Source organism: Thamnophis sirtalis, unplaced genomic scaffold (assembly GCF_051295495.1).
Source record: "Thamnophis sirtalis isolate CommonGarterSnake01/CBP01778 unplaced genomic scaffold, rThaSir2_p1.2 scaffold_10, whole genome shotgun sequence".
In the NCBI taxonomy this organism is placed as follows: Eukaryota; Metazoa; Chordata; class Lepidosauria; order Squamata; family Natricidae; genus Thamnophis; species Thamnophis sirtalis.
Window position 1 is genome coordinate 22,672,127 of NW_028261390.1, and position 22,517 is coordinate 22,694,643.

A 22,517-nucleotide genomic window follows, 5' to 3' on the forward strand; every position below is an offset into this window, starting at 1 on the left:
TTTTCTACTAGCCATGGGACTGTTTATCTTTTGGTGGAGAGGAAGTCCCAGCAAAACCACATATTCGCAGCGCAAACTGGGAGACATTTTAGACCAATAGGCGCTGCCCATTGGCTTTCTGAGGCGGAACCTCCGGGGTCACGATTAAGAGGTAGCGGTTTCCTTCTGGTCGGCCAAAAGGGCATATAAGGAAGTCCCGTCCGGGCCTCAACCATTATCGTCGCCGGCTCCAGCAAGTGGTGTGGGAGGAAGAGCTGTAAATAAACACTGTGTCCCGGCAAGAAAGGGCAGACAAGCGGGACAAGACGGGTGGGATACATCATTAGGAGAAACGAATAGGCTGCGCAACAAAAATTTTGATCGTGGCCGACTGACCTGTTTCCCTCGGGTAAGTACAGGGACATTGAACTGGACGGGAAGCCCCGAGAGAATGGATTATCCCTGAGATCTAGAACATTAGGAAAGATGCAGCACGGACCTCAAAATAAATTGAAATATGTTGTTTTACATCTATATATCTATGTCTGTCTGTCTATGAATCTAAAATGCAGCATATCGGATAAGATTCAATCTTAGGCTGAAACACGGGTTGGCTGTACTTGTTATAGTTTAAATATTTCTTGTTAGCATCTTTAAATTTTGGTTTTTGTGTTGTATATCACTGTGTAAATATCTCATTCCCATTGAAAAGAAGTGAAATATATTAAGTGAGCTTGTACTGTCTTCTGTAATTGTAAAATTATATAGATGATATTTTCCACTCATTTCTGCTATAAATTTTTTGTATGAACTGGTTCAGTGGCTGCACTGAATTGTCATTATGCAGGTTTCTTCAAAATTATTCATTCTCTATACTGATTGAGTAATTATATGTCACCAAATTAGTGTCAGCTCTTAGTGGTTACATTGATAGACTTTCTCCAGCAAAAACATCCTGAAACTAATTTGTGTCTTCCCACCTTTTTTGATACGTCCTACTGATGTTTGAGTTCATACTCTTCCTTTAAAGTGTAAGCACTTTTAATTGCTGTAATCTCTCTTTCAGGACTATCACGTAATCTGATGCAGTTCTCCCCTGGATATGGATCACATCCTCAAAACTATAAAGCTCCCTCAGGAAACTTCTCACAAGTGCCCAGTAAAGCGATTCCTTCACAGCTAGAAAACTATTATGGTGCAGATTATTATTCTCCCCAATGTTCTGTACCAGCACAAAATGCTAATATCTCGTCTGTGACACCGAAGATGTTAAATTCACAGGGATCACAACACTTGTACAATAGAGCACCTCATAATGCAGAACCACCAGGACTTTTCCAAGGAACAGTACCTTCTGCATCCCAGTTGCATACCAGCATTTCACAGTCCTATTCTTCATTTACTGGTCCCTACAACAATTCCGTCTTGCATTCTGCCAGCTCTTCTGTTCCATCTCAGGGATTTGTTGCTTCCTCTAGTCATTATCCCATGCCTCCTGTGTCTAGTGCTGCATACCCTAATATTGTATATCCTCCCATGTCCACTGACAATCCATATGGGCAGGTGCCTAGTATCCAGCCTGTGATGGCACATGGGCATTTGAATGCAGCAGATGCTTATTGTAATCAAACTAGAGCCCCACCTACAGGACAACCCAGAGTTCCTTTGAGCTACACTTCTGCATCATGGAGTGCTCCAGAGGTCCAGTTGGCTCAGGGGAATCATGGCAGCTTTACAGGATCTCTTCCTGAAGCAAACAACACAATGAGTACAGGTATTGCACAGAGAAATTATATGTGACATAAAATACAAATATGCTTAAAATAAATTGACTGTTGTACATAATGTGTGCAAGCTAAGGAAGCTAAATGATTTTACAAAAATGCTTCATATTTTCAATATTTTTTCCTCTCTCCAGGTTGCTTTTTTCACCTGAACTATAATATAAACCAACTAGCTTGGTGCTGTTAAAATAAATTCTTGTCTTATGTGCAAGATTGTTTGCTCTATTTAAATCACCCAAATCTTTAAAAGAATAAAAATTATTTACAGGATTTTAATAAGCAATATGTTGCCCATAGTAGGCAACGCTGATTTGTGCATTATTCTCAGGCTACTTTCACTTTATTGCTTTTTTTAACACTGGAAGCTGATTCTTCATTTTCTTGCTGATATTAACGATCCTCAATAGGCTAATTTGTTTTTCAAGTTTGATTCCAAACATCCATTCAGTATTTGGGTGTCTGTAAGCAAATAAATGTATAGGTAGTACTGAGTAAAATTGACAATTGAGCCCAAAATTTCTATTGCAAATGAGATATTATTAAGTCAGTTTTGTCCCATTTTATGATCTTGCAGTTGTTAGTTACTAACACAGTTAGTATATCTGGCTTCTTCATTGACTTTACTTAACAGAAAGTTGCAAAATGTGATCACATGACCCTGGGAACTTGCAACCGTCATACATATGAGTCAGTTGCCAAGCGACTCAATTTTGATCACTTGACTGAAGATGTTGCAATGGTCATAAATGTGAAAAATGGTCATAAGTCATTTTTCCCACTTCCATTGTAACTTTGAACTCTCACTGTTGTAAATCAAGGACTACCTGAATAGAAAGCAAATATGTGTAATAAAGCAAATTAGTAATAAAAAGATTCATAGAAGTCCCACACACATTTTTCAACTCTTTGAAAAGATCTTCATTTTTTTATTATATTCATTTATTTCAGGGGTGTGAAACTTGCAGTGTCACGGTGGCATCATGTTATGTATTACAACTTTCTCCCCCCTTTGCTAAACGATGTGGGCGTGGCCAGCCCATGGGCCAGGAGTTTGACAGCCCTGATCTATTGTGATATAACAGGCATTAAGAATTAGACACTGAGTGTAATCAGAGTAGGTTCAGTCATTAAGATGAAGGTTCCTTAATCTTCTCTTTCATGAGAATAAAAATTACATTGTAAATATGGGATTTGTCATCTTTGCTTGCTTTTCTTGTATCATTTAAAACTTAGATAAACTTATCAAACTATATTAATAGGTATATTGTAAATGACACTAATTTTATTACAAACCTTTGAATCCGTTATCTGCATGCTTCTGTTCCTGCCATTTTCAAAAATTTCATTATCTGTTTTTAAATGTCCAATTGCTGTCACTTCAAAAATTATTTGTAAATTAGCATAAGTAATCCATCCCTTCTAATGTATAGTCCCCATGTTTGATTTTTCAGGGTCACCACATTATATAAATCAGAATATCCAGTCAGTAAAACCTAACCAAGGAGTGGCTTCAGCTGCAGCTTCTTCAGTTAAAACATCTATTGTAGAGAAGACAGAAAAGCCCATCACTTCATCTTGTCTTACACAGTCATCAGATTCCTTTCTTCATAAAGGTATATAAATTGGCTTAAAAGAAAAAAAATATGTGCTCCAAATTATATTTTAGTAAAACAGCTATTGGTTGGTATGGGTAATCCTGAAAACAGTGTATAGGCCTGTAATTTTAATATTTGTAAGGCTTTAGTTCTAATTTAAATATAGTCCATATTTTATAATGCATATATAATGTATGTAACTTATACTATTGTAAGCTGCCCAGAATCACTTGGGACAGTGAGATGGGCAGCGTATAAATTTAATTAATAAATACTACTTATTTAATTAACATATAAGAGCCTGCAATTAATGCATTTGTCTTCTCAGAATTGCAAGTTATAGAGTCACAATCAAGTTGTCCCAATGGTGATCTTTTGTTTAAATATTGTCATAACGCATCATGTATTTTTAGGAGGATGTACAAATTTATCAAATTTATTTGCTGCCCATCTCACAGTTCAAAGTGAGTTTGAGCAGCTTAGACCAAGATAAAACATACAAACCTTTGACAATTGTAAGTATAAAAACAGATTAAATTACAAAAATTAAATTTATTTTCATATATGTACAAAACGTTCTGGGCAAGACAGTACAGAAGTTTTCAGGTGGCCCATGCTCAAACCCAAAATGTCTGGTTTTGGACCCGGATCAACCCAGATGGGTTTGTTTTATTTCAAGTGGAAGCCAATATCTGTTTGTTGAGTGTTCTGAATATTTTACTCTTCTTTAATTGCTGTAGTTGGAAAATGTCTTTTGTTCTTGTTCCCATTGTTTTTGCTTTTTTAATTCTCCTGTTTTGGTTATAGTAACAGATGAGTTTAGTCATATCCCTATTGCTGTTTAGCTTTGGCCAGAAGTTATATATGTTTGAATTTGGAAGTAAAACGAGGATTTCAAGGAGCTCATAGCACAGAGAGAATTAATATGTCATTGGACAAAATCTTAGAAAGAAATTGCTGTGGAGGCCATTAAATTCAGTGCTGGACTGGAGCTTACATCCAGTTGGCAACCGAAACTCTTATGAACCAGTGTTGCAAGATTTCTGTTAAAATGTGGAGAGATGAAGAGATCACTGACTAATTAAGATTTACATGTCTCAACATCTGATGCTTTAGAACATCCACAAATCAGGAAGAGTCAAGAAGCCTTTGTATATGTGTAGTGAGTATCATCTCCAAAGGAACTCAAAGTTCCTCAATTGGTAGGAGAAAAAGAGCATGTCCTGAGTTCACACGCAGACTTAGACTCAATAAACTCATCCATCTATTGTCTTTTTTTCACTCCAAGTTTCTATGCTAATAAGTTACGTTAGTTTGGTTACTTGATTTAGATTTTTTGACTTTGTTATTCATTCATCACTGTGTTCTGTGCATTTGTTTGAGAAGACTTCAGAGACAGATGCCAGGAAGAGGTGATTGGGTTGAGGCTACTACATCAGGCCTCCAGATGCAGAAGCCAATAAATAGTAAGGAGAGGATTAGTTTTCCTGCATCTCTTGCTGCTTTCTTCTGATTGTCCAATTTTTTGCGACCCAAGTGGCTTTTGCTTTTCATGGGTAAAACATACATAGCAATTCTGAGTTTAGATCCTGTTGAAACATTAACAGGCAAATCATTTTAGCTTTTGTTTTTGCCAAAGTGCAACTAGCCTCACAGAGGGGCAGAACTTCCAAATTTCAGTTTTTTATTTTGGGTTTAAGGTGTACCAGTATATTGAAGAAACGTGGAAGGAAGTTGTATGATGAGAGTCATTCTGATTGTTATCTCAGGTTTATACTTTAGTAATATGTTTAATAATATGCCCAACAATTTTAAGATCTATTCCCAATGGAAAGCCAAATGGGTTGCTGAATGCCCAGATATAGGTAGACATATAAATGACCCCACAAAAAGAAGCCAAGCTTTGAACTAACACCTCAGCAATGGACAATCCTGAATAGGTTTTGCACTTTACATAATCTGAGGGCATACATCGATCCAGTATCTGAATTTTTTTCATATAAACGATTCTGCACTTCAGTGGCTAGATGGCTTAGATGTTGGTATTACACTTAACAAATAAATAACTTTATTAATAGCTACTGTAAGTTAGTTAAAATTCTCAATTGTTCAGTTATCCAGTCACTTCTGACTGAGATTAGATGAACTGCTTGCCAAGATTGTCTCTTGATGACTTTTTTTTTTTAAGTCTTGTAAGCTTTGACTTATGTCATCCATTTGTCAACTTATTTTCTAATGACCTCTTATTATTGCTTTCAAACGATTTCTGTACATTAGGGCTTTTTCATTTATATTTGCCATTTCTTTACATATCTAAAATATTTAAATCCTATTTCCATTGAGCAGTCTGAGTTTGTATCATGGAGTATTGAATGATTTGTTCTTCTGGTCCAAGTTATTCTCAACAATTTTATTTAGCCTTTTTATGGTCTACATTTCACAGCCACATGTTACAAGTGGGAGAACCATGAAATTGACAGTATTTACTTTTATTATTAGTGTGATGTCTCGGGGGTTACATTTTTTCACTACAAATGGCTGGTAACTAATAGCCAAGGGTATTTGGAAAAAAATAATTTGAATGTTGGTCATATCTTGAAACATGTTTCAAAACATATATCTGTTTTAAATGTATAAGTGGAGCCTTCTTTCATAAAAAGTCAGGTATACTTTATGCATTCTGGTTGCTATAATTAGAAGGATTTATCAAAATAATTTTCATTTCCATTGCTGACAACCCAATTTTCTCTCCTTTCCTACATCATAGTTTGAACGTACAGTAAATGATTGTTTCTGTATAGTGAAAGTTGTAAATTTCCAATGTAATGTTATGTGAAAATGAGGGCACTCTGGAGATTAAGGATTTAAAAATAATCACATTTAAAAATAATCAGTAAAAATACATTTTTATTCTATCAAATTGTTCTATCTAATAGTTAATTACTGCTGATTTCCAATTAGGAAAAATTAATTTAAAATACTTCCTGAAGCAGATTTTGGTGTATTCTTGGGTTTTATTTGTTTGTTTTCTTAAATTCTCAGACTTGCTCTTCAGGTTCTTCCTTGCTAGCTTCCACTTTCATGCACAGATGTGCATGAATTAATATTATTGTTTGTTTCCCAAACTGTCAATTGCTATAAGTTGTTGCTTGCAAATTATAGCCCAGGGACCTCTCTAAGGCCAGATGTTCCATGTCACCTCATATTGTACACCAAGCTTTTGTTATTAGCCTGATACAGATTCTTTTGTCTTAACTGGAATGTATTGAGTTGATGTAACTTTAAGGTTTATTCAGATCTGTTCAGTGATCCATGGCTATCCATCTACATTCTTTAAGAATTTTTCAAAGAAGACTTTCTCAGTTAATCTCGATCAAGAAATCACCTCTGAAGCTTTGCTGAAATGTTTTACTTCTTTTCTTTGTAAATAAATATAAATGTAAAATAAAATCACCATTTAAAGCATCATTTTGGGGTGGGGATGCGGAAATGAAGGAAAGTGAGAAGAAACTTCATTCTTCAGAAGCTGTGGAATAGATTTTGATGTTAAGGATTATCCAGGATCTCTTGCAAAAAGTCTTTGATTGTCTAGATGGGCTTTGGTACTTCCAAGACAATGGATAATTGGACTTGAAAAAATTATCCTGTTCTCTATGCCAAGATTGATGGATTGACATTGCTGGCTAATCTTTTTTTATTTGTTATTCCTTTCATTGATATATTATTACTTCCAATGGCTTTCAGTCATAAAACAAAGCACAGTATAGTTTAAAAGTCACTATACTATTCAACATAAACCAGAAACAATAAAAATTGTAGAACTGGTGGTGGGTTAGATCAGTGTTTCTCATCGTTGGCAACTTTTAAGTCTTGTGGACTTCAACCCCCAGAATTTCCCAGCCAGTATTCAATGCTGAGAGTTGACGTCTACATATCTTAAAAATTGTCAAGGATGAGAAACACTGGTTGATCCTTCTACATCAAGAGCAATGATTTCTCAATGTAACTCGATAATTAAGAAACAATTTTCATTTCTTAAAATCTCTAATGAAGGGTAAATAGTGTTCTGTTCTACTACTAAGTTTCTCTGCCTGTTACTAACACCACAGCATTCCAGAACTGGTGGTTAACTTCTATAAAGAAAACTTCTCCGGGGTTAACTAGGTTGCTCTTCATGTTAGTGTCCTTTGTTGTGCTTGGATTGGTGTTACTTCAATGCTTTTATTCGTGCTTTCAATTTCTTGCCTTTCCTGTGTGTTTGACTTTGGTATTTGTGCTTTCCACTTTTACAGGCATGCAGTATGGTGGATATGTTAATAATCAAGCTAGCTCTTCAGCAACTCCCTTGTCATCAAGTTCAGATGATGAGGAAGAGGAGGATGAGGATGAGGAAGCAGGTCTGCTTTAGCTTTGCACCAGTATTTCTAACTTTTCACTTTTGATGGCATTATTCCATTTCTTCAGTGCAAGTAATTCAAACAAACTATCATTTTGGAGCCTAAATAATATGCATTTAAGAGTTGAAAATATTTGTACAAAAGATGCCAGGGTTTCATTATTGAATTATTTTACATGTTTAGATAGAGGTTAGTCACATGTAATTGAACGGAGCTTATTTCAGTATAAGTGGCTATAAAAATGAGCATCTCCTTCATTAGAAATAGGTTTACAGTATTTGATGTAATATGTGTAATTTGGAGGTGTTTTTAAAAAATATCCTTTCTTTCTTTAGCATCACTGTAAATACTACATACACATTGCTTTCCCATTATGGAAACAGACTTTCCATCTTACTGCCAAGGCAAACATTGCACTATGATAAATTGTTAACCATTGCCAATACATTACATTCTGCCTCTCCTGAAAGGGAGACAGTGCCTATCATGTGTAGATGATTTCAGTTTTAATAAATTTAGGCAAGCATCTGAGAAAAATGAACTTGAAGATGCTTGAAATCAAAAGATGATTGACTAAAGCTTTATCTTTAAAAAGTGTAATTTAACACAATTTAAAATAAGAAAACAAGCTTTTTTTAAAAAAAAGTAAAGAAAAATGAAAACAAACTTTTTTTTTAAAAAAGGAAGAGTATTATTAAATCATGTACACCTATGTGTAAATATTTTGTATAGATTGCCCCAATATGTATGGCAATATTGCCAACTTAGCATGTAAAAATGTGCTTTCAATATTATCCTAAAGATTTCAAAATTTCAGTGCAGTTCTCAAGCTAAAATTGTTCTGTTTTCACTTACACACAGGTTTATTCTTTTTCATAATAGAATGTAAAAGTTTCGGCACTGTCAGCTTCCTTGTTTTATGACATATAAAATCCTATGAATCACCAATGCCAGATGCTAATATGTAGGGACACTTTTACAAAGTTATATAGTGCAATTAATTTCCACAATCTATTTAAAAGAATTAAAAATCGATATTAATTATTGATCAGCTTGTTTAATATACTCAATCTCACGTACATAGTAGATGCTAAGAGAGTCAAGTTATTTACAAATCAAAAAGATTACTGTGAAATTTCTGTTCCAGCTGCTTTGGTCACTATATTTCTTAAAATTGGTATAGTAATGGGATAGTGTTCCATCTTCCATTATTCTGATTATTGAAAGACTGAATTAAAAGCACAAATGAATTAGAAAATGTATTCACAATTGAGGTGGGACAGCAATAAGATTGCCCTGCCTCAAACATTTTGTCCATTTGCTTGCAAAGTTGGAGAATTCAATGCAGTGTGAGAATTTTTCTAGAGTACTACAAATGTTTTGGAGGTTTTTTTTTTTAATTTTGGGAATCTGCTGAAATACAAAAGTTATATAAATACTGGAATGTTGATACTGAAACCTAATTTTTAATTTGGTTTTCAGTTTTATCTTTTTGCTGAAACCCATCTGGCAAATGGCAGGTAGTATTGACTCACCTTCTACACAGCAGAGATGTAATATCCCAGTATAATAAATAATTGTTATACATTGGACATTGACACTGGAATCTTTGTAAATTTCTAGGAAGTAGTAAAGGTCATTTGAGTTCAATAGGACTTACTTCCTGGTAAGTCTTTATAAGAAAGCAACCTTTGATTGCTTCTTTCTTTATAAGAAAGCAACCTTTGAATGCTTCTGTCATAATTAGTCAAGTAACGCCTGTAAATGGTGATTTTTAGCATAATATTTTGAGGTATACAGCCCACCAACCTCTTCAGGCATGTGTTTGTGTCCAATTTTCTCTGCATGTTTTGTGGACCTAATGGCTGGAAGAACATGAACAGTTCAGATTACTGTTTGAACATAATCATCCCTGATCTTTTGCACTTTTAACAACACTCGGCAAAGAGCACAGTATGGTTTGCAATAGTCATAAGGCCCCCTCCTATGCCCAAATTTTTCCTTCAACAGAAAAATCTTTCATTGGATGAAAGAAAATTTTGGAGCCCCTTTGTGTGTGCGTTGTTTGCTGCACATTTATTGCAACAGAACTCCTGCATGGATTAACACCATTGTGTCTTCGGTTTATAGTTACTTAATATCAAAGAATGTTTGTGTTTGTATTTCATGACATGACCATGAAATGTCTCTTCATAAAGGTGGTTATTTGAATATGAATAGGGACATAAGAAAATCTGCACTAAGGAAATCCTTTGAAAAAAGTCCTTGATTATCGTTTTTCTCATAGTTACACATTTGCAAGTGCTTCCAAAGCATAACAGGTTTTATTGCCCTTGTTCATTTTTGCAAGTAATTCTCTAACTCAGAAGTTTCTGAATGGAGAGACATAATATATAGATACTATCTTAAAACTTACAAACAAGAATAAACATGGCTAACTTTTCAGATTATTGCTTTTTTAATTGGCTTTTTCCCATGTTACCTTTTTAGTGTACTTGAATAGATGCTAATGTACTTGTTCAGTTGACTTCAGCTGTTCTTTACAAGTAGGTTTTCTAGTAACTTGTGAAATTACCCATAGATTGCAATTTCCTGTAAGATCTTTACAGTTTTTGTAGCAGATAGTATTATGCATCTATTAGCATGCACTTATTATCAGTTGAATGTCTGTATTTTCTCTCTAGCTATTGACAGCTCTTCCACTACTAGCAGTGCATCTCCTGTTCTCAACAATTACGACACCCTTGAAGGTGATGGCTATCCAGGTGAATTGTGTTCAGTTTAATAATTAATACTATCAATACCGCTTTTTTAAAAATCAACTTACAGTAATAAAGTCAGCCACATAGCTGTATCTGACCATCCTTTCCGAGACTCAAAAAAATAATTAGGAATAAAGCTTGTTAATATTTGCGTGGAAGATCACTAAGAAGGTCTAGGGCTGTAAGCTAAACTAGGAAGTTAAAAACTTCCTAGAAGAAGACTGTAGCAAAAAAGCTTTGCCAAGTTGTATAAATAGTCTCCACGAAAGGAACTAAGCATGTCATAAAGACTTTGTCACGTAAGTATAATGATACTAGCTCTAGGCATAAGATATTTATGTAACTTTGTCATGGCAGATGAACAGGCATCAGAAATAGAGTCATATTTCCTAATTTTCTCACTCTCTGCTTATGAGCTACGCATACAAGAGAGAGAGAGGTATCTCTTTAATGGCCGATGTCAAAGATGCTTATTTATTATATTCCCAAAATAAAACCTGAAATCTAATGTTATATTCCATTTATACCCTTACTTTTATCCCATGCAGCTTAAAATAACTTTGTTTTAAGGCTACAACTAAATGAAGAGTAAATATAAAGTTAAGTAAGTAAAGGGACTCAGTGGGTAAGATGCTGAAACTGTCAATCAGAAAAGTCAGCAATTTGGCTGCCGCATAACGGAGTGAGCTCCTGTTACTTGCCCCAGCTTCTGCCAACCTAACATGTTAAAATGCAAGTACAAAAATAGAGACCACCTTGGTGAAAAGGTAACAGGATTCCGTGCACCTTTAGGTGTTTAGTCATGCTGGCCACATAACCACAGAGAGTCTTCGGACAGCGCTGGCTCTTTAGCTTAGAAACAGAGATCAGCACCACTCCCCAGAGTCGGGAACGACTAGCATGTATGTGCGAGAGGAACCTTTACCTTTTCCTTTAAAGATAAAAAGGTAGTTTTATAAAGTCAACATCCATTAAATATATTTTAAAAATTCAATTCTTTGGCTTGAAAACATTTAAAATGTGTTAAAATTATTGTTTCAAATGTGTGCATTTAGAAAAAAAAGATGTACAGAATTTGTTTCATTGATTTGTAATCAAATTCATTTCTTTAAAAAAATATTCATTAAATGATATATAGCATGTAGCACAGCTTTGCTAATGATAAATGTATTATGCTTCTATATTTGGCTCAGTATATTTTGATGCTTGTGTTTTATAAGAAAGAACTTTTAACCTTTTTTTCCTGTCTAGAAACATGTTCTGCAGCAAGTAGCCCACCTCCTATTTCCTCTGTTCCTCAGATGTCTAAAGTCTCCAAGTCATTTGGTTGTGGGTATCCTCCTCTTCAGCCAGGATACCGGAATGTGACACCATCTTTGCCATCTCCTGCCATGCAACCAAATAACTCTGGATATAATTCTGGATTTTCGCAGTATCCACAGGTTAGGAATCCCGGAAACCTTATATCCATGATGAAACTTGGGTCAAATAAATTGCATAAGAAAGAATGTTTCATTATGCATGACTAGGCTTAGAATGTGAATGCTTTGGATTTGAAAATTATTTTCTATAGTTCAGTTAAAGAAAAAGTTTATTCATATTAAATGTATGTTTTATGTTTTAAAGTGTTACGTGTTTATTTGGACATCGTAATCTTCCCAACATCTACTGAAGCAGCTAGCTATAATAAATTTAAAGAAGTAAATGAGTACATAAATATATGGTTTTGTTTCCCTAGCAAAAGAGAGGATTTAAAATGTTTATAGCAAAGAAAATCCTAACTGAAACTAGAAAATTCAGAAGTTACGTGCTTCTATATTTCCTTTATCATCTCATAGAGGAAAAAAATTGTTTGGTTTTCTTAGAAGCCTGACTATGATTTGTAAGAACGTTTATTACTGTATATTTAGCTGGATAGTTAGTTTGAAGTGCTCAGCATAATCATGTTTAACAGGAGTTCCCTCTAATTATTTTTCTTAGAACTCTTTCATTTAATAACAATAAGACTTATATACCATTTTACTTTGCTTTACAACCTTCTCTAAGCGGTTTTACAGAGTCAACATATTGCCCTCATAATCTGGGTCCTCATTTTACAGACCTCAAAAGGATGAAAGGCTGAGTTAACCCTGAGCCTGGTGAGATTTGAACTGCAAAATTGCAGGCAGCCAGCAGGCAGCAGAAGTAGCCTGCAGTACTGCATTCTAACCACTGTGCCACCGTGGCTCACTTAAATGGTTCACTATTTGATTAACGTATGATCAATTACAAAATAAAGTAGTCCTAATCCACCAATTTACAATCTAAAAGGACTGTGTAAGAATGGAAGAGATGAACATGAGTTATTTCTTAAAGAGATTTGGTAATTTTTATAATGGACAGTTGAACACTTAAAAATGGGGAGGAGTTGATTTTTCAACAAATTGATAGAATGGCTCCACTTGTTTTCTAGCTCTGCTGTTTTATGGGGAAAAGTTAGTGGGAGCTAATGAATAAGTTAATTTGGATCCTTAATGAGCCTAAACTGCACATTAGACTGCAGTTTAAAGGCTTCGTTGTCTTTTGTCAGAGGTATCTATATGGTGTCTGAATTGAAGAATACACTTAATTCTTCTCTTTTAGTTAAATGAAAATTATATGCTTAAGTACTTCAGATAAACTATTGCAATTCATATAGAAAATCTATATTTGCATATAGAATATTTTTGTCACATTTCTCTTAAATACTGCACTTTAAGCTTAGGAGGCCCATTGAAAATGTCTTGGAATCAAATGCTTTGGGGAGCAAAAAATGTAAGGCACAATTCCATCTGCAGCAGCCTTAAATTCATATTGCCCTATATGCATGTTTTGTTATATTCTGTAATATTTAATTATCCACAAGATAGGCAAGTTTATAATTTGTTAATATAAAGCATTTTTTCAAGTTGTGTTTTGGGTGATCTAAGAAAAGGTAGGAGATGTCAAATTCTTCTAAATATTAAAAACACAAATTTATACGGATTGTGAAGATGAAAATGCTTGTCAGTAGATCTGTGTACATCTAATTTACATGTGTATGAGTTTGAAAGGAGGTAGGGAAAATGGCTTGTAGGCTGAGGGAGAGATGCCTGTGGAAGTTGGTAAAAGGTAGGTAGCTGACCTTCTCTACCATAGTCGTCTCATAATCCCACTACCACTACTATTACCACCAGGTTTTCATGTTGATTTGAAAATTGGGCAGGGATGGGACAGAATGTTTATCCTTCTGACTTTTGAATACAGGATTGCTTTTGCTCCCTCTCAGTTTTTATTTTAGCAGATGATGAACAGCTGTTTTGAAGAGGGCATTTTGCTTTAAAGGAGACAGGGAAGAGGGAAATGAGCTTCCACTTAAAGTGGTCTTCTGAATCCAACCCATACTGGGATGGCAAATTAAGTACTGTGGCACAGAAATAGGAGTTAAAGTTCTGGAAAATATTATTGATGTGAGGAAAAGGGTTGAATGTTTATTTTAATACTTTTTTTAAATGTCTTTTTTCAGGTATATCCCACCATGAATCAACTATCAGCCAGTTTGGGAGGACTCGGGATACAGCAGCCAGAAAGTCTGAGACCATTGAATCTTATTCAAGAAAGAAATATTCTACCTATTGCTCCAGTTTCACCTCCTTTGCCTAATCTGAACTCTGATCTGAAAAAATTGAACTGCAGCCCAGAGTAGGTATAACATGACAATTTTTTGAATGCTTGCAGTTTTAATTTCTCTGAAAAAATGGTCTTAGGATGTGCCTGGTTCCATTTTTCAACAAGAGAAATTTGCAGGGAGGCAAAGGATGACATTTGTATGACTATATAATCAAATACCACAGGTTGCATTGGATGTCAGGACACAACTCCAGAAGGGTAGTATTTGCATAATAATATCACTGCACAGATGGTGTCATTTGTCAAGGTTTTCTGTGATTGCCACTGATAGAAGTCACTTTGAAAGCTATTCTAAAAACATTTGACTAAAGGGAATTAAGAATACTACTTTTTAGTCTTTCCACATTTTATTCTGAATCCTGTAGAACGGGTCCGCAACCCTTGGGCCGCAGCCCCCTACTGGGCCGTGGCCTGCCAGAACTGGGCTGCATGAGCAGCTGGCTGGTGCACACAGCTTGACTTGTGGGAATGGTGATCTGGCACACATGCGTAGCTTAACTTATGTGAGCAGCGGGCTGGTTCCCTTCTCCCCTACCAGGCTGCCAAGTCGTAAGGGTTGGGGACCGCTGCTGTAGAATGACAAATAGGGAAACGGGAAAAACAATTCTCGTTATCTATTTCTCAGTCAAATATTGATATCAATATTATCAGGTCCAATCTGTTACTGGGTTTAATTTTAAAAATACGTAATCTGAGCAAATAAGAATTTAGTACGTATATTTTGGTTGCGCTTATATTTTGGTTCGATGAAAGTACAACTGCCCACTGCCACCTGTAACTGCTTGAACATTTGGCGGGGAGGGGGCTGTACTTTCTAAGTTTTTTTTCCTCTAACTATTAAGCTACTGCGGGCACCTTCCTCTCGTGAATGAAGGCAGTGGTTCTAACTTGGTCGTTCTGGACAGTCGGCCCCTTCTCAAGCAGCAATTAGATGCTATGACCAGAGTACCCTCTGCCCAGCTTTGGATAGACATATTTGACTTTCCTTAAAGCCTGATGTCATTGATTGGGCAAGAGAAGATATATAATTTTCTATTTCACATTTCTTGTATATGTCGTAATTTATTTTTGCATTTTAAAACATTTGTTCTTAATACTAATAAATTGTCAGTTTAATCTCAATAGGCCTTCTCCAAATATGTTCAATGTTTCTGGAGTCTCCAGGCCACAAGAGCAATGAACATACAAGATTCTGGCCTGTCTAGGATTTTTGGCAAGCTCTGTAATGTGGTCTTGAACATTTAGGATTTTTTTTTCCTATAAAACAATCAATACTATTGTTCAAAATAATTGACATATGTGTTTGTGATTTTTCCGTAGCTCGTTTCGATGCACTTTGACAAATATTCCTCAGACTCAGGCACTTTTAAACAAAGCAAAACTTCCCTTGGGATTGCTTCTACATCCTTTCAGAGATCTAACGGTAAAATGACTTTTTTTATTGCCACAAGTTTTTAGTAGATAAATTTGAATAAGGTGATTATGTATTTTGATTTATATATTATAGAAGTATATACATTTTGTGTAGTACAGTAATAGTTTTTAAGTGATGGAAGCTGTAAATTGTGTTGGCTGTTAATGGGTCAGATATTCTAAACAAAAATATACCACTGAAAATGGGGAAAATATTTTCAAGATAATATTGACATTTACCGATTTAAATATATTTACTTGAATTCAGTGATTTTCGGCAAACCTTGAAAAATTAATTCACAGTGTTGCTTGTGTAGTATTGCCTTCTGTGGCTGGGCTCTCCAGCTTGCTACTTGTTACCTTACTATAGAAAAATAGTTGTTTCTAGTACTTAATCTCTGAAGAGTGCATAGTCAATTTAACATTTGTTGCTGGCAGTTTAGGATAAAAGAGTTATGAAAACAATTTCTCTCAAATTAATTCTAGAATTGTGTTGTTTTTTTAGCAATTGCCTGTGATAACATCAAGCAGCATTGTGAGGTGTAGATCATGCAGAACCTACATTAATCCTTTTGTGTCTTTTATTGACCAAAGGAGATGGAAATGTAATCTGTGCTACAGAGTTAATGATGGTAAGTATTAATCCTTCTCCAATATGCCCAATGCCTCCAGAGTTCCAACTTTCTGAGTTCAATATCAAAGAACCTTTTTCTAGGTATCATAACATCTATGTTTTTAGAGATACACATTGTTGTATTTCTAATTGAAATAATTGTATGTGCTGATTTTTCTATTTGGTTTTATTATGCTGATTTCTTCATTTTTTAACTTAAATGACTTAAATGCAATACATTTATTTTATTATTTAGTTCCTGAAGAATTTATGTACAATCCTCTAACAAGATCATATGGAGAGCCTCATAAGCGTCCAGAGGTCCAAAATTCTACCGTGGAGTTCATTGCTTCTTCAGACTACATGGTAAATTTATAGTTTTAAAAGATAATATTTTATAGGTCCAGATATAGGGACACGGCGGCTCAGCGGCTAAGACACTGAGCTTGTCGATCAGAAAGATCGGCAGTTTGGCAGTTCAAATCCCTAGCGCCCTGTAACGGAGTGAGCTCCCATTATTGTCCCAGCTTCTGCCAAACTAGCAGTTTGAAAGCTTGTAAAATATGCAATTAGAAAAATAGGAACCACCTTTGGTCGGGAGGTAACAGTGTTCCATGCGCCTTTGGCGCTTAGTCATGCCGGCCACATGACCACAGAGACATCTTCGCACAGCGCTGGCTCTTCAGTTTAAATATGAGCTGGAGATGAGCACTGCCCCCTACGGTCGGGAACAACTAGCACATATGTGCGAGGGGAACCTTTACCTTTATATGTGTAAGGGGGGGGGGGCTACATAAATGGCAAACCTGTTTGCTAGAACAGATCTAATAAGCACATTAGTAAAAATCAATCTTATCTTACAGCTTCGTCCTCCGCAACCTGCAGTATATTTATTTGTGTTTGATGTGTCCCATAATGCAATAGAAGCTGGATACTTAGAAGTTGTGTGTCAGTCTTTGCTGGAAAACTTAGACAAGTAAGAACTTTCTGTATTTATTGGACACAACAGTACTTACATTTTAAAGCATAAGGAAGATTGGATGGAACTTGTTTTTTTCCACTTGAAATGAAGTGTCTAATGACACTGAAGTGTCTAAAAAGTCATGGTGTTGCAGTGATTAGAATGCAGGATTGCAGAGTAACTCACTGGTCACTGCCAGGAGTTCGGTTCTGACCAGCTCAAGGTTGACTCAGCCTTACGGAGGTCAGTAAAATGAAGACCCAGATTGTTGGGGGCAATATGCTGACTCTGTAAATTGCTTAGGGAGAGCTGTAAAGCACTAAGAAGTGGTATGTAAGTCCAAGTGCTATTGCCATTGCTAATGATAATGTGACTTCCAAGTAGTTGTGAAACAACTTCTTGGTCAGACTGTGTTATAGAAAACAGCCCCTCTCTTTAGCAGCATGCTCAGTCCAATGTTTAATGAAAAACTAGGCTTAAGCTTCTCCTTTTCTTTTTCCATATTTCACCCCACCACAATTAGCTGCAGTTTGACATAGCTAGTTTTCTAATTGCCAAACAAGTAGAAGCGGTGGGGGGTAGGGGAGAGAACCAACTATGAACCAACTATGTTCAGGTTTCATTCATAAATTCTGGGTCCATGACAGAAAATAGTTAATGTGCTAGATAATGTTCATTAGGAGAATATTATTTTCTAAGATAAATTAATACCAGTAATCATTTACTAGCATTATAACCTCTAGAATATACCTCTGTACTGCAGGAACATTCTTGCTTTTGTTTTATTTTCATACTAAAGGTTGCCTGGAGATACAAGAACAAAAATTGGCTTCATAACATTTGATAGCACTGTTCAGTTCTACAATTTGCAGGAAGGATTATCACAGCCTCAGATGCTCATTGTTTCAGAAATTGATGGTAAGATTATTTGAACAGTTGGGAGAATAAAAGTTAGAAAAAGCAACACAGAATTCAGTATAAGTTAGCTCACTTTAAGGTTCCAGAATATTACAACTATGGGGAAAAATGCTACTTCAGTTATACTAGTTTGATCATACTGGAATTGAGTGGTGTTTTCTTTTCCCAATTCATGTTTGCAAGTTAATTTGAAAACCAGTCAAGACAGACTAGGATAGTTTAGGAATAACATATTTGTTCTCTTTTGCACATTGAGAAATGTAATTCAGTTGTAGACGTGCATTACATTTGCATCTGACCATTTTTGCTATTTTACTATACTTTTAAAATTATATTACATTAACATAAGAAATCAAAAGTGAAACATGTCTTCTCCATAGATATTTTCCTGCCTATGCCTGATAGTCTACTTGTCAATCTGCATGAAAGTAAAGAGGTAAGAGAAATACAATAGCATTTACAACAATAAATATTAAACTAAAAATATTCATGGTAGCTTCTTTGCTTTTGATTACATTAATTTAGAATATTAGTGTTAGACATTAAGATGGTATCTTAAAAGGACTGCATCTTTCCAACCATGTTTTCATCTTCATCTTAGAATATACATTTTTCCTTTGTTTTCTACGATTCTGTATAGTTTAGAGAATCAGAAGAGATTTGATCAAATAAAACAAGATCTACGCTAAATTCAGAACTTGATTTAAAATAATTTTGTTGCAAGAGAAAAGGGAAGAGTAGCTGGTGTAGCACAGATGAGATTTATACAGATAGGTCAGTGTACCCTGGAGGGGGCACCACAGGGCCGTGTGTGTGTATTTGAGTTTGTGTTCTGCTCTTGGGAATCTTGGATTTAATTTAGAAAAATCAGATTATTGCTGAAAGTGGACTTTTTAGAAATGTAGACTTGTATTGAATTTTAAAAGTATTTAAAAGTATTGCTGAAATTTCAACATTCTTGCTCATTTTATTTTCTAGCTAATTAAAGACTTGCTGAATGCACTACCAAGTATGTTTACCTACACAAGGGAAACACACAGTGCATTAGGCCCAGCTCTTCAAGCTGCCTTTAAACTGATGTCTCCAACTGGTGGGCGTGTATCTGTGTTTCAAACACAGTTACCTTCTGTGGGCACAGGATACCTACACTCTCGGGAAGATCCTAATCAAAGATCAAGCACCAAGGTATTCGTTTCAGATAAGGAATTAATTAGACAGGCTGGAAATGCTTGGTAGAAACATTAGCTGGCAGGCTCATTCAGGCTCATTTTGTCTGAGGTGGTGTTGGATTTCCTGCCTAAGCGGGGGTTGGACTAGAAGATCTCCAAGTTCCCTTCCAACTCTATTATTCTATTCTAAGAATCTTCATATTCATTCTAATGAACCAAATGTTGAGTGTTCAAACTGTGTGATGTGTGATGAAATACTGGAATCTATGAATGTGGTCCCTGCCTTCTTATTTTAGTGGAATACAGCTCAGTCTAAACTGATAACATCATTTATTTAATCACATCTTTTGAACAGATTAAAAAAGTCATTGAGGAAGATGTTATGTAGTGTTCATAGGTTTATGAAGGTGAATTAAGTTTTCAGAAAATATGTGAATGGTTTCAATATAGAACTGGAAAATTCTATTAGTTTCTTTGCAAAGCCCTTTATATGGACTACCCATGAAGAGCATTGGGAAGAGTCAGCTGGTGCAAAACTGCAGCTGTAGAGATGATTTAAGAATGCCTCTGGAAGGACACATGTTACACTTCCTATACTGGTTACCAGCTTCCTTCCAGGTCTAGTTCAAAGTGCTGCTTTTGACATTTAAAACATTTTTATGGCATGGGCCAGGTTATCTGAGGGAATGCCTCTTCCCGATTACATCTACCCATCCCATCAGGTCTGGCAGGAAAGGCATGTTGTCGGTCCCATCTGCCAAAGAGTTCCATTTGATGTCATCTGCCATGACGTGCTCTCTGAAACATCATTCCTCCCAATCTGAAGTTATCCCTGATCTTAATAGCCATCTGGCAAAACCTTGAAACTTATTATTTTCAGTAAGTTTAGCGATGCCTGCTAATAGGGAGTCCACCTGTTAGCTGCATTATATGCAATCTCTCCCTTGTGGCCTTGTTTTATCCATGTTTATTATTTTTAATTGGCTTTGTAATATATTTTAATTGTAGGCTTTATTATTTGCCTCTCATAGTCGCTTTGTGTGAGATAAGCGGCAATATGAACTTGAGAAATACAGATAAGAGAGCAAAAGAATAATTTATGTTTCTATATCTTTCCTTCTTTGTTTGTTGCTGTAGGTTGAATATCTAAACTATTTTCAGTTTATTTTTAAAATAACTATCATGTAATATAGGTAACGTATTTAATACATGGGATAATTATAGGGGAAGAATAAGCCCTTAGTAAGAATTTCCATTGTTGCTTTGCTCGATCTAAGCACAAAGAAATTCACTCGGTGAAGGACTCGTCTCGATAATGTTCTAGTTATTAAAAGATGAAAGTATTTTTTTAAATCAGAAAATATAGCAAGTTATATTTTATTTATATATAATGTTATATTTCTGTAGATTTATATATAGCTTCAGCTGTTGCATGCCTTAAAATTTAATAAATATATTTATAATGATCAGTTGTTAACAGTGCATTTAATTTGCAGACAGCTTAGACAAACACATTTTTTTTCCTATTGCATCAATAATCTTACTTTTTTTGTTGCATTAGATTGTTCAACATCTTGGACCTGCAACAGATTTTTATAAAAAATTGGCACTTGATTGTTCAGGACAGCAGACAGCTGTGGATTTGTTCCTCTTAAGTTCACAGTATTCTGATTTGGCCTCTCTCGGTAAGGATTATTAACTTGCATTACTTCATATAGTTTACCGCTTTGAGGAACCCTCAGTGTTAATTTGTAAAAAAAAATTATAAAGTTCCAAAACATGTTTGCTCAGATGTTTGCATTGAAAGAAGGTGGTTAATACTTCACACAAACATTTGAAATACTGTAAAGGGATGCTGTCTCATTTTTAAATCAGTTTTTTTTCTATATGATTACTGTGTCAGTAGATTGTCTCACATGCCTGATATGTCTCATACAATAATTCTGCAAATTTCCTGTGAAATGTATAAAGGAAGCCCTACTGTGTAAACCAGGGGTAGTCAACCTTTTTATACCTACCGCCCACTTTTGTATCTCTGTTAGTAGTAAAATTTTCTAACCGCCCACCAGTTCCACAATAATGGTGATTTATAAAGTAGGGAAGTAACTTTACTTTATAAAATTTATAAAGCAGAGTTACAGCAAACCCCTACCGCCCAGCATGAAAGCTGGAACGCCCACTAGTGGGCGGTAGGAACCAGGTTGACTACTACTGGTGTAAACTATTTTGAGTTCCTAGGAAAAAAAGTCAGTGTATGAGTAAGTACAAATAATTGGAATGAAGAAAAACACCTAACATATAGAAAATGAAGCTGTTACTGTACTTTACTTTGTTCCTTAATGTAGATACAGCTATCAGGTTAAGCAGGTATTGATTAAAGGGTTACTTTGGATCTGGACTGAGCATGCTTTATGTACCTGGCAGTGGTGTCTTAAAAGATTAACTTTCCTTGGAACTGAGGTTCTTTTAGGACCTTCAGTAGATAAAATCAGCCCATCCAGTTTTGGAACCTTCACTTAGATCCAAAGACTGCACACTGCTGGTATCTAATGTGTATGGTAATAATTCAGTTTTTTTTTAAAGTACCAAGGGAAAATGCACTATGAAATGTCTAAGAGATGGTACAAAAATTAAAATGGGAACCATTGATATCATTATACCTTTTGTTCCTTGCAATAGTTCTTCTCTATGGTTTCATATGTTGTATTAAAAGTCTTCACCTGGCTTTCTTCAGTTAAAGGCTGGATGTGAGGGTGAACTGGCTGCAACATCTGTCATCCCATTGATCACCAGGGTTGATTCAGATAAAGGCTTGCAGTGTTAAGAGCAGCATCAGATGCTAGAGCACTTCCTATAAATATTTAAAAATTATTATTTTCCAGATGATGAATATTTGTTTTAAAATAAGAATATGTCCTGCCTGTATTGACTGGATATTAACCATTTTTTCATCCTCCCCTAAAGCTTGCATTTCCAAATATTCTGCTGGATGCGTCTATTATTATCCATCTTTTCATCATATCCACAACCCTGTTCAAACAGAAAAACTGCAAAAAGATCTTCAAAGATACTTTACACGAAAGATTGGATTTGAAGCTGTAATGCGAATAAGATGTACAAAAGGTATCATCTGGATTTTGAAATAAATTTATTGTCTTCCCAAAAATAAGCCCAAGCATGATTTTTCAGGGTGCTCATAATATAAGCCTACCCCATAAATAAGCCCCAGTTGAGATTAC

The 22,517-nt window shown here is 35.3% G+C and overlaps 1 protein-coding gene across 4 annotated transcripts in view; it reads left to right on the forward strand.

Moving 5' to 3' along the window:
* The first annotated feature begins 201 nt into the window (after nt 1-201).
* The window catches only part of SEC24B (SEC24 homolog B, COPII component), a 30,136-nt gene continuing 7,820 nt past the window's right edge, over nt 202-22,517 (forward strand). For 2 of the 4 annotated variants that reach the window (XM_087724200.1, XM_087724203.1), the window contains exons 1-15: nt 1,043-1,753; nt 3,215-3,376; nt 7,651-7,755; nt 10,440-10,520; nt 11,769-11,959; nt 14,041-14,216; nt 15,525-15,627; nt 16,123-16,249; nt 16,487-16,596; nt 17,094-17,206; nt 17,991-18,109; nt 18,490-18,545; nt 19,088-19,294; nt 20,840-20,963; nt 22,243-22,401. In XM_087724200.1, the coding sequence (XP_087580326.1) occupies nt 1,063-1,753; nt 3,215-3,376; nt 7,651-7,755; nt 10,440-10,520; nt 11,769-11,959; nt 14,041-14,216; nt 15,525-15,627; nt 16,123-16,249; nt 16,487-16,596; nt 17,094-17,206; nt 17,991-18,109; nt 18,490-18,545; nt 19,088-19,294; nt 20,840-20,963; nt 22,243-22,401 (2,524 nt within the window). In that variant the 5' untranslated portion in view covers nt 1,043-1,062. Of the gene's footprint in view, nt 389-1,042; nt 1,754-3,214; nt 3,377-7,650; nt 7,756-10,439; nt 10,521-11,768; nt 11,960-14,040; nt 14,217-15,524; nt 15,628-16,122; nt 16,250-16,486; nt 16,597-17,093; nt 17,207-17,990; nt 18,110-18,489; nt 18,546-19,087; nt 19,295-20,839; nt 20,964-22,242; nt 22,402-22,517 lie in introns of those variants that run through there. The other 2 variants (XM_087724201.1, XM_087724202.1) reach the window with 2 other exon arrangements.